Source organism: Leguminivora glycinivorella, chromosome 8 (assembly GCF_023078275.1).
Source record: "Leguminivora glycinivorella isolate SPB_JAAS2020 chromosome 8, LegGlyc_1.1, whole genome shotgun sequence".
NCBI lineage: Eukaryota > Metazoa > Arthropoda > Insecta > Lepidoptera > Tortricidae > Leguminivora > Leguminivora glycinivorella.
In genome coordinates this window covers 455,091-468,048 of record NC_062978.1, presented here as the reverse complement: position 1 = coordinate 468,048, position 12,958 = coordinate 455,091, and the positions used below count along the sequence as shown (strand labels likewise).

At 35.0% G+C, this 12,958-nt stretch overlaps 1 protein-coding gene and 1 long non-coding RNA gene across 2 annotated transcripts in view; both read left to right on the top strand.

Annotated features, from left to right (window-relative positions):
• Nucleotides 1-12,958, top strand: part of LOC125228633 (eye-specific diacylglycerol kinase-like) — a 198,533-nt gene that overhangs the window by 162,844 nt on the left and 22,731 nt on the right. Inside the window, exons 8-9 of the mRNA XM_048133289.1 lie at nucleotides 1,935-2,163; nucleotides 2,981-3,173. Coding sequence (XP_047989246.1) covers nucleotides 1,935-2,163; nucleotides 2,981-3,173 — 422 coding nt within the window. The remainder of the gene's footprint in view (nucleotides 1-1,934; nucleotides 2,164-2,980; nucleotides 3,174-12,958) is intronic.
• On the top strand, nucleotides 3,594-8,591 carry LOC125228589. Its single transcript, XR_007177307.1, has 4 exons — nucleotides 3,594-4,150; nucleotides 4,308-4,423; nucleotides 6,126-7,119; nucleotides 7,949-8,591. It is a non-coding gene; the product is annotated as an uncharacterized LOC125228589 (long non-coding RNA).

Below are 12,958 nucleotides of genomic sequence, written 5' to 3'. Positions count from 1 at the left end.
AAATACAAATGATATACTTATTCGTAGGTAAACTGCATAGCATAGCACTAGGTACATAAAAAAAATTATAACAATTTTATTAGTAGCAGCAGTGTAGCGCCTGGGTAAAGTGTTATGGCAAACATTCTGTTTGAGCATTAGACTCACATCAATTACCAGGCAATTTATTGTCTCCATTCCACCCCTGTTTTCACATTATTTAGAACTGTCATTTGTCATCAATTTAAAATATATTTATTGTACACACCGTGTTACTTGTAATGATATCCAAGAAATTAAAATCACTGTAAATATCCTAGCTACAATGAATCTATTACAGTATGTAGGTAAGTATATGAATCCATTATTGTCATTGTTTCGTCGTTCGGAATTTTGTTTATCGTTCTGTCGAACAATAAAATGTTGATGTTCAAAGTAATATGCCTCGTTTATGTGCTCGTTAACTTTATACGACAGAAAGCTACGGATAATCATAACAGAACACCTACCACGAGATTTTGACGTGTAAATGACACGGGAAATAACATCTATTGTATGGAGATTTGGTCCCGTAGCCAAATGGAAGTACAGTCTGGCTCTGTCGCGCCAATACGCAAGATCGATAGGGATAGATTGCATTTCTGCGGCGTTTGGCATCTCAAAAATGCCATTCGGCTAAAAGTCCTTAACAGTGGCAACAGTTCCCTCAAACGGCTACTTACTAAAAGCTAAAGTTACGTACCTGCGACAATATGTTATTCTTTAAAGGAAGCAGAAACTTATGACACGCCCTGATAGCTCAACTAATAAGATGGTACTTAGTGTCAGATATAAATTGTGTGACAAGCATGACTTGGACATGTGTATTAAATAAAAATCCGAGATCTTAGTAAAAGCTTCTAATCAAGGTTCCACAATGGGTACTTAAAATTAAATGGTATGAAAAATTAAATATAAATATCAGTGAAGCGCACATGAGCGTATCTCAGAGTCTCGCTAGGTGAATAGAGAGGCGCGGAGCGCGGCAGGCGGCCTAACATGTTTAGAGGTCTCCGGTCCCCGCTTCCTCTTCTGTGGTAGACGCCGCACCACTGTGTACTTGCGGTCTCCGTTGCATAACATATTATTTCTGGTGACTGTACATGCTCCGCTACGTTTACGCTATTAAGTAAAATATTCTAACTCATAGTAGTGGTTCGGTTGCCTACGTTGTTGATTTGAGATACAGGCCTGAACAACACTTCGACTAATTGCTTAACAAACATGAAGCGAAGATACTTATATTACAAGGAGGTATAGAACTAATTAAAAGGAAATTGCGGCCTCTTTTCTAGACGTCGTCTCAATTGTCCTCAGGTAATAACATCAAGGATTTCTTTTACATTATTTGATGTATATTAACTAAAGCTTCCCTCACTTATTTGGCTGACGCGATAAACCAAACTTAGTCTTTGCCTTTAACACAAGAGCACTCCACTGTGCTCTGTTTTGAACAGTATTGCGCCAGTTTCGCCGACACCGAGCTCACGGTGATCGAAGGTCTACGTCCACTCTATTCGCCAAATTATATTTTTGATGACGAACAGGACGGCGTCCATTAGTTACTTTAGTTTTAAAATTTCAGCCTTATTTTTTAACAAACAGAGGGGTATTTTCCAAGAGAATATCGCTTACGACATGCAATTCTTCTAATACTTCTATAGCGAAGTTGTGTCTGACAACCTTTCATAACTTGGTTAACAAATTGGCAGTATTTTCTCGAGCTTTACGGATTTGGTTGAAATAGCTATCCATACAAGGCAAAAGCAGGTCGTATGCGACATTCTCGAGAAACGTTTGCTAACGTATTTTCACATTTTTTTTTATTAAAGGGAAAAATGGAAAAAAATTACACTTCGGGCGGGACTATTTCAATGTTATTTATCAGCAGTGCTAACCTCTTAATTATCCCTCAGGGTTACGAAGACGAGCCGATCTCCAAGATCCTGAGCAACATCGGGAACAGTGACACGGTGCTCCTGGACCGCTGGGAGCTGAAGGTGGAACCGAACCCGGCGGGCGCGGCCGGCTGCTCCGGCGAGGAACTCAGCCAGGCCAAGCCGGACCTGCCGCTCAACGTCGTCAACAACTACTTCTCCTTCGGGGTCGACGCGCACATAGCCCTGGAGTTTCATGAAGCTAGAGGTAATTCGTAGTACAGTTATTCCGTAATGATAAGGTATTTTAAACTTCAAAAGTCGATGAAATTATGACGTTATTAAACCCAAAAGACTATTAAACCCTTGCAGAAGTGCGGCTGTCAAAATCGTTGCCAACTTATCTTAGCCAGACTACTCATTTGTGCAGTCTTTTGGAAGTCATACCCGAAGAGGGTACGAAGAGAGAACGTTTCAAATTAAATGTCAAAGGATTTCATACCTTTCAATATATTTATCACTATTTATTAATAAAATGGAAATTCATCATTTATTGCAAACGATCAATTTAGTTGCAACATTTGAGGAGTGTCTTTTCAAGAGGACTTATTTCTATAAGTCAACAGAGGTTATTTTTATCTATGTCTTCCTAGAGAAATAACCCTTGTTGACTTATAGAAATGAGTTCTTTTGAAAAGACACTCCTCATTTAATATCCGTTAGTTTGATAAATAATTTACGAGTAAGTATGTTGTATATCGAATACTGTGTGACCTTGTCTCCCGTATACTTTCCCCTTCAAACACATTGCTGCAAAACGTTGTTGAGTAGAGTTACACAAAGTAAGTCGTATTTAGAACATGAATAACAGTGACCTTAAGAGTTTTAAATGAGTCACGGTTAGTTTCATTAGACTTAATATTGACCATTATATAACGTAGACCAGGGAATAGTTTCCCGTGATCACGATCCATATATAACTGCGTCGGAATATCGGGACCTCAATAAAAATAAAAATTTTTGATTTTTATTGAGGTCTATATCCCGGTCAATATATTATGTCTAACAGCGACCTTGTTTTTCAGAGGCGCACCCGGAGAAGTTCAACTCGCGGATAAGAAACAAGCTGTTCTACGGCACGGCGGGTGGCAAGGACCTGATGTTCCGCAAGTGGAAGGGGCTGGCCGACTGCATCGAGATGGAGTGCGACGGCCGCGACATCACGGCCACGCTGCGAGAGCTCAGGGTCCATGCTATTGTCTTACTCAACATTCCAAGGTGAGTCTTAACATACAGGTCTTTGAATGTCTCAAGCAACAACAGAAGAAGAGTCAGAAGACCGGCAATCTGATGGTATCATGATATATATATATATATATATATATAGATATAAAATATAATATATATATATATATATATATGTGTCAAAACCATATATATATATATATATGAGCTAGATGGCGATACACCTTTGGGGTAGGCTCGGCTAGATGGCGCTAATATTAATATTACATATCAAGCTAAGAATATGGGCCAAATTGTCAAAACGGAGGTTCCAAAGTTTTAAGCCTGTGTCGAGAGATGGCAGTCTATGCACTGTAATTACACATTTTACTTTGACAGTAATTCTCTATTGGCTACGTGCACAACAATTACGCCCACTACCATGTGAACTTGAAGTGGAAAACAGGGGCAGGAAACTTAGAAGAGGCCCCTTTTTGCATAGAAAGTGGCTACATCGTGTAAGTTTTGGTACCAAAATTTCTTAAGTTGGTACTTTCAACTATAGCTACTAGATGGCGGGGTCACTAAAATACGTTTCTAAAAGTTTCTATATGAAATATTCCATTTCAAGCACAGAACATTTAATGTTATTTTGTAACAAAGATTTTTATTGAAAAATTATTTTTTTACTGAGAAGTTAAATATCAGTATTTTAGAATTATCATTATTAACATTTATTACTTATTACAAACAATGTCCGAATATGCCCACCGTAAAACGAAACGTTTGGAAAAATGGCGTTACAAAAGTCATATTTTTTTTAGGTTAATTTACTTGGTTTATTATTTTATTATTTATTTATTAGTTTATTATTTTTGATGTCTTTTTTATCACTTTATTAAATAAAAATTAAATGTTCCATTTTTTTTTTTCAATTCAAATTCGAAATTGTGATTTTGTTAATTTCTTGTTAAAAATGAGTGAACCCGGCAGAAATAAACGGTATTGCATTTTCAGCTGTGCGGATTTGGGTAAGTAAAGTAGTTTTTGATACATTTTCCATTTGCGTGGTAATTATTTCTTAATATTTATTGCGTTGTGGTGCATACACTTGGCCTATGCGTTTTGGATATTTATAATTTTTCTTATAAGATTAAACAAGACGGTTTACCACCACATATGTTGCAGGTGCACCCATGCACGGTATTCCTCATCCGGAAAGAAAAGTCGAGTTATTTGCTATTTGGCTGTCAATTGCTGGATAGAAACTGAAGGAGACTGACCCTTGGAAGATATATAAAAAGGTTTGTGACCATCACTTTACATTACACCAGAGCAAAAAGTAGCATGCCCGGTGGCATGTGTGAATTTTGAAGGTGGGTAAATAATTATACACCATATTTTTATTGAATTCCGTTAACTTCGGCATATAGTTAGGTCCACAGAACTTAATTTAGATAGAAGAAACAAATTCATATATTTGTATAGGGGCCGAGCGTGTCAAATTTTGTACTGAAGTTGATTCTTGCCTGTAATTTTGAATATGTCTCAGGCTCTTGATTGTTCATAATTTTTGTGTTGTTGCAATTGAATATCACGTAACAAGGCATTTTTTATGTTTTGGTTGACTTCAACTTACAAAAATTGACGCCCGAAAGCTGCAAGCTGCGAGTAAAGACGGACAACTCAGTGGATTTCACTGAGTTCATTTGACACGCTAAGTAGATACGTTTGCTTGATCTATGGTTTATATCTGTGGTTAGGTCCATTATAGGAAACAGAATAGCATGGTTAGTTTTTTTTATTTCGTAACTTTTTTTGAAAAATCCCATACACCTGCAATAGATGTTACATCAATTGCGGTTAAGAAACGGGCTCTGTGTGTTTGATATGCGATTTAGTACGAGTTCTTAACCAGTCCCGTCTGGCAGAAAGCATGAAATTTATGTAGCTTATAGGGCATGTATGTAGCTTATAGGGTTATAAGAAAAAATAGAAGTAGAAACACGCCGAGCTGTCAATGTTTCCCCTCTTTCCCCCCACTTTTGTATCCCTGTTTTCAGTTTTTTTATATTTCCATGAAAACCGTAAAAGCTACAATAATAACGTCTAAAAGAAGTATATTCTCTATAAAATTCCCTACAATATTGTCTTTGTTAGCTAGAACTTATAATTTTCAAACTATGCTCATTTTCCCTTTGCCATATTTGTGTTTGGTGACCAGTAGGATAAGTAAGGCCAGCGACTTTGCACTTTTGCCTGTGGCGACGCTGCTTGGCAAAATTGTTCCTTGGGTCAAACTGATCCGATTTACCCCAATAGTCATGAAATCGCACGTGACTACTCCCCACAAAGAGAAGGGGAAGGGGCCGGTTTCCTCGATGAAATCTATGCAATACTTCTTCTTGCTCCTAGCGACTAGGGCAAATCGTATATCATTTCCGTGTTAATCGTTTCTGCAAAAATCGTTGCTCCTTTTCATACAAAAAATAACGATTTTATAACAAAATAATGTTTTTAGGGTTCCGTAGTCAACTAGGAACCCTTATAGTTTCGCCGTGTCTGTCTGTCCGTCCGTCCGTCCGTCCGTCCGTCCGTCCGTCCGCGGATAATCTCAGTAACCGTTAGCACTAGAAAGCTGAAATTTGGTACCAATATGTATATCAATCACCAGAACCCCAAAGGCGGCGGTTTTTTTTTTCTTAAAAATTATTACATTATCCGATCCGATATTGAATGTCGGACCGATATCCTATACATTAATTACAGGCGCCATATTGGGTTTTTTCTACTGAAATCCATCCGACATCCGATATCGGGTCGGATACTGTGATAACGGCCTTAGGGTCATTACGCACCAGATCGGTCGTCATATATTATGGGTTCGTAGCAAAAATGTACAAAACGGAACCCATATAGTTTCATCATGTCTGCCTGTCCATATGTCATTGAATTATTAATTTTGATAACAAGTAATTTTTTCCTAATTCTTATTTATAACTGCAGGTTCATCACAGTTCCTGCACAAGGAAAGTAAATCTGCACAAAAGGACATCAGAAGTTTAAAGAACAAGTTGAGGAAGTCAGTGAAACAGGCAGGACATAAAAAAGCAAGACTCGCCACGGTTTCTAACCTGTTACATAGATCTGACGATATGGCAAGATTTACAAAAAATATGAGCCGATCATGCCGCATTTTTACGGGCATGCAATAACGCCAAGCATCAAAAAAACCAAAAGGAAGAAGATATAACATGGAAGAAAAAGTATTGGCGCTATCCATTTTCAAGAAAAGCCCTAAATGCTATAATTTATTGTATAAATATTTTAAATTATCATCAGCAAAATCATTGAAAAACTTGTGCGACATAAAAATATTGCCAGGTATTAACAATTGCATTTTTGAAAAATTAAAAGAAACTGTTGATGAGCTCATTGAAGAAGACCGATTGTGCACTTTAATGTTCGATGAAATGTCACTGACACCTCATGTTCAATATAACCCTGGAACAGATGAACTGAAAGGTTTTGTAAGCCACGATGATAAATTAAAAATCGCCAACCATGCCATGGTTTTCATGGTAAAAGGTATAAAAAAGAATTTCAAACAACCTCTGGCATACTATTTCACACAAAGTCTGAAAACGATTGAATTAAAGTAAAGGCGATTATAAAAGAAGGCTATACACAAAACTGGCCTTAAAGTGATATGCACGGTGTGTGATCAAGGGGCAACGAACGTGAGCGCTATAAACAGTCTCGTTAAAGACACTAGAGAAATGTATATAAAGGCAGGAAAACAATGGCGGGAGGAATGTTTCGAAGTCGAAGGAGCCAAAATTATTCCACTTTACGATGTCCCCCATCTTATCAAAGGATTACGAAATAATCTGTTAAACAAAGATATACAGTATAAAGATTCAAGCCAAAATGATAAAATTATAAAATGAGAGTTCTTCGAACAGCTTTATGAAGCCGATAAAACACGCGGAGAGCTTAGGTAAGTCAGCATTCATAATTACCAGGGTTCGAAAATATTCGATATTTATAATAAATATCAAAGTATCGGATATTTATGATATAGTATATCGGATATATATCAGCATTGATATATCCATTTTGTATGGAAGGCATATTATTTTGTTGCACTATTTATGAATATAACTTCAAGTTCAAATAAGGAAAAATCTTCAAAAAACATAACATTCAGTAGAAAAACAGAATCAAACACAAAAAAAAAATATCTTTAACAATGTAAAAATTTTTTAAACCATTTTTGTATTGCAAAATTTATAAAAAAATTGTGTGTTTTTATTGAATTCCGTTAACTTCGGCATATATTTAGGTCCATTATAGGAAACAGAATGGCAAAGTTAGATTTGTTAAATTCGTATTTTTCTAAAAAAACCATACACCTGCGATATATGTTAACTTCGATTGCTGTTGAGAAACGGGCTTTACAATTAACTCACACTAAGTAAGTGTCAAAACTATGTCATGTCAATCGCGTATCAAACACACAGAGCCCGTTTCTTAACAGCAATTGATGTAAAATCTATCGCAGGTGTATGGGATTTTTAGAAATTAGCGCGACCTGTATTGTATGTCGGTTTTTCAGGGATAATTATTTATATTGTTAATGCAATTCAACAGTTGTTATTTAATTCGAAACAAAATATTTTACACTAGGTTTTTTACATTTTCCTGAGAGGGTTCCTTTTCTATGACCTCACTTACCTCACTAGTAGTGTACATATCAGAGTGTTCTTGCTGAAATGTAATATTATTTTAGCACTAATGTATTAATTTTGTTCCTTGTCTATTTTCAGGAGCCTTCACAAACTAAGCCTTCAAAAAGATGAGAGTGAAGATGGCTGCCCAGATTTTTAGTCATAGCGTGGCTACAACAACAGACCATTTCGTTGCCAGAGGACTCTTGCCCGAGGAATGTCGACAGTTAATAAATCCTGTTCTCTTGATTGATAAGCTATTCGTTAGCTTGAATGCTGGTACATTTCATGTGCCAAATGGCAAATTATATAGAGGAGCTGTGCGCAAAACATCAGAGCACCATGAACTGTGGCGAAAGGCAATAACTTTTTTTAAAAATGCTAAATTTTTATCAAAAAAGAAGATAGGAAACAAAATTAGACTCGTCGAAACAAATATTCCTAGTACAAAAAATTTAATTAAAACTATCGAGGGAATGCAAGCCATCTGGAAAATTCTTAGCCAAAAATATTCTCTAGATAGCATGTTAACAAGAAATTTTAATCAGGACCCGGTTGAAAACTTTTTTGGAAATATTAGAAGCTTGGGAGTACGAAACAATTCGCCAACATGCACTACTTTTGAAGGTTCATTTAAATCTCTGCTCTTAACCCTTAATTTGGCAGAGACTCTGGTGACATAAATTTTCCGATTTTACTTAATATATTGAATTACAGGTGTTTTTAAAGCGTCCGAAAAATATTTAAAAAAAAATCTAGATTTATTAGTTTTGGAAAAAATATGTCCGCCACAGCGGACTCTGCCAAATATTGGGATAATTAATATGTCCGCTGAGGCGGACACTGCCAAACATACGGTCATTTAAAATAAACAAGTATTTCTTAACATATATTTATTTTAAAAATTAACAAATATAATAATTTTGTATGAAAATCAAACTGACACATATTTATAGTCAAATATCATAATTTTAACTTTTTTCCGACTTTTTGGCCAGATTACACAGGCCGTGATTACGACAGACTGATGTGACAGTGATGTCCCAGCAAAATGTCGTCGAAGATGTAAACAACACAAAACTACCCGAAATTAATTATATCAATGTTCGGGGCAGACAAAGAAATTATAAATTTTGATCTACCCGGTTTTCATTAATGTTTATTGCCCCTCGCGCGACATGTAACATTCACAATATCCGCGCACTACGTATACCTAAAAGTGCCAAAATTTTAACTGCTTGGTCCAGCACCACACGCTGTTGGATTAAATAAAAAATCTAAGCATAAAAGCAGGCCACCAAAACAAGAAAATCAAAATAATAAACAAAACAATATAATAATTTGTTACAATACGTGTCACCGTAACATTGGCATAGTCCGCCACGGCGGACAAATCGTATTTAGTATATATTTGGCACTGTCCGGTGCGGCGGACAACTTGTTTAGATGATGATTATGAGTATTAGATATTGAGAAATAAATTGAAAACATAACCACTTGCAACTATTATGTAATATATTTTATTATTTATACAACAGAAATACCCTGTTCTTACAAAAACCAAAAGAAAAACGCATAAATATTTTGCTAAAAACAGTTGACTTCTGATGCGGTGCCATCTTGACGAGTAACTGTCAAACGAGTGTAGACAGTGGTCAAATAGTATTTTTATACAAAGCATGTATCATAAAAGAGTCTCTTTCCATATGTTAAATTAAATAAAATTCTACCTAAAAAGCGAAATATTTTTTATTATCACCTGTCCGTCCCACCGGACTTTGCCAAATTAAGGGTTAAATTAAATAACTTTAGTTCCCAACAGGCAATCAACGCGAATTGCGAAGAAGATTTCAATTCATACTTGCAAACTTTAGATTTTTTTTAGACGAAAATAAAAAAAAGAAAGTTTAAAAAAACAGAACGATATGCAAATAAACGAAAAACTTATGGAATCATTAACATCAGAGTCGACAAACAATGCCAATTCGTCTACGCAGGCGCAATATGTTTGTGGCTGGGTCCTAACTAAATGTTTAAAAAAAAAAACACAATGTTCTCTATGTCGAAACTCTTTGCTCGCAAACAAAAATGGAAAAGGTACTCTCATGCAGGCTAGAGAATATACCAACAAGATTTGGCTTTGCTATCCATCGGATGCATTATACAATAGTTTTAGAGAAATACAGGACATAACAGTCACATACAGTGCTGGACAAAATGCATCATACACCGACATATAAAATAAACTTTCTATCATAATTTTTTTACCCTTAAGCCCCATTTAGATGGTACGAGTTTCTCGCCCGTTTTGGTCGAGAAACTCGTATGACATTATCGTATGCGATAATCGCCTGGCGATTATCGTACGAAAACGTTTACATTGGTGCGAGAAATAAAAACTCGCATACGAGTATCGTATGCGATACTCGCCAGGCGATTATCGCCAGGCGAAATAGTTTAGACGGAGAGTTGAATTTTCGGGAAATATTTCCATAACATTTCTCGACTCGTCTAAACCGGTTCTCGTATGACATTTCTTCTCGAACGTGCGATTATCGCACGAATCGGAGCGAACCGATTTTCATGCGAGTTTTGCCTGTCAACTTGCGTGCTTAGTTGCTAATTAATTAATTATAAACACATATATTACATGCTTTTTTATAATGTTGGATATAATTTACTTTGGATTTATTTGAATTTAAGAGGAATAGTACCCAATAATATTAAAAACACTATAAAATATTTATGACGGTCTAAATAATAATTATATAATAGGGAAAATAATGAATTCGACCGTAGCGTTACCTAGTTAATAAAATCTTGGTTGCGATACTTGCTATTAGGTTTAGGATATTATTGAACATAAAATATAGATAAGATTTATTTTAAATGATAGCATTCACTATATAATATTGATAATGATAACCCTAATTTATTTTTGGCTTTAGCTGTTACTGAGAGTTAGCTGTAAATATAAAAATACCATGGTTTCTGTTTCTAGATAAAGAGAATTAATTTCGACTGTAGCGCATAAACTCGTATACGATTCTCGCATACGTGTTTTGTTTACACGGAGACATACAAACATCAAAGGTGAGGCGATTATCGCCTCCTCCCGAGCGATATCGTACGCATAGTTTACATGATACGATATTTTTTCTCGTACTTCGATAATCGTACGTTCGAGGCGAGAAACTCGTACCATCTAAATGGGGCTTTAAACTTAACATCACAGTTGTGTTGGAAAACTTTTAGCTAATTTCATGGCGTACAACATACAGACAATATCATATCAATGATTGTACAATTATTGTTTAACATGGGTATAAATATTAGTACTTTTGGCTCTGAACAAATTTGATCATACAATAAAATAGTAATAGTAATTAAAATACGAATGAAATGCAATGTACAAGTGTGTATGGCTTTCATCTGCTTTAGATATTGTTGCTTGTCTCATAGGAACATTTTCAGTTACAAACTGAAGGTATTTATCCAACCCAAGCTTTTTCCTGTGTGCCTACTAGAGTAGGCAAAGTGGGTATAATTCAGAATAACATTGGATATTTTCTTTGTTTTTCCAAAAACTTCCTTAAATTTTGGCTAGGATTGATAACATGACACTATGTTAGCCATTGAAGCTTCTTAATCCTATGAATCACAACGAACGCATGAAATAGACATTCTAGTATTTTCTTTCAGTCATCTTTATTAAACACATCATATATATTCAGACGGGCGATGGCTGAAAAATAATACCAGTATGTATATCTCATGCGTTTGTTATGATTAATAGGAATGAATAGCTTGAATGGCTAACATAATCTCATGTAATCAATCCATGCCAAAATTTAAGGAAGTTTTTGGAAAAATAAAGAAAATATCAAATGTCATTCTGAATTATACCCACTTTGCCTACTTTAGTAGGCACACAGGAAAAAGCTTGGGTTAGATAAATACCTTCAGTTTCTAACAGAAAATGTTCCTCCGAGACAATCAGCGATATCTAAAGCAGATGAAAGCCATACACACTACTACATTGCATTTCATTCGTATTTTAATTACTGTATGATCAAATTTGTCCAGAGCCTAAAGTACTGATATTTATATTAATTATACTCATGTAAAAAATTAATTGTACGATCATTGATATGTTATTATCTGTATATTATAAGCCATGAAATTAGCTAAAAGTTTTCCAATACAACTGTGATATTAAGTTTAAGGGTAAAGAAATTACAATAGAAAGTTTATTTTATATTATCAGTGTATGATGCATTTTGTCCAGCACTTACTGTATTTAAAAACAATTTTGAGTAAAAATAATATAAAAGAAAATATAATGAATTTAACAGATTCTTTTGTCGCCTTTCCTTCGAATTGTGGAGAGCATCATGATTCATTTAAACATTTTTTCACTAAAACTACTAATAATGTATTAATACATAGTTGGTGTCGCTCTGTAAATAGAATTTTGTCGAGGAAGCAAACATATACAGAGAACGACGATCCTATTAAAAAAAGTGCTCAAATTTATTACAATATTCATAAAAATAAGAAATAATTATTTATATTAATATTAATACTTAAAATTGCAAACGGGACTCGCGAGTAACTATGTTTTTAAACTAATTTCCGTTGTTTGAAGGACGGCTTTGTCCCCGTGGCCTCGGAAAAGACAAGTCAAGAAGTCTTCTCCCAGACTACATGAACAACGCCGTTCTTCAAACGTCGTCGATTGGTTTAATCATCAATCATTCTATTTATCAATGATAACATTGAAATAATTGTGAAGGCTCGTTAAGTTTTAATGAAAATAAGTATATTTAAATTTCTGTACCTCAAAAACTATGTTTTTAACAATATTTGGTTATGCAAAATGTCATTTACTTTTGTCCTCCTAAGGCCTTATTTTGTTACTCAATAAAAGTTCAAAATTAATTTTGAATTTGTACAAAAATTTGTACACATAACACGAGGACTGAGATGACTATAAAAAGAAGTTAATGTGCTTGCATTATTTGCCATTTTTATTTCGGTTTTGGCGTAGAGCTCCTCTTGTAAAGACTGTACACGATAAAATCCGGCCATGCATAATATGGAATATTT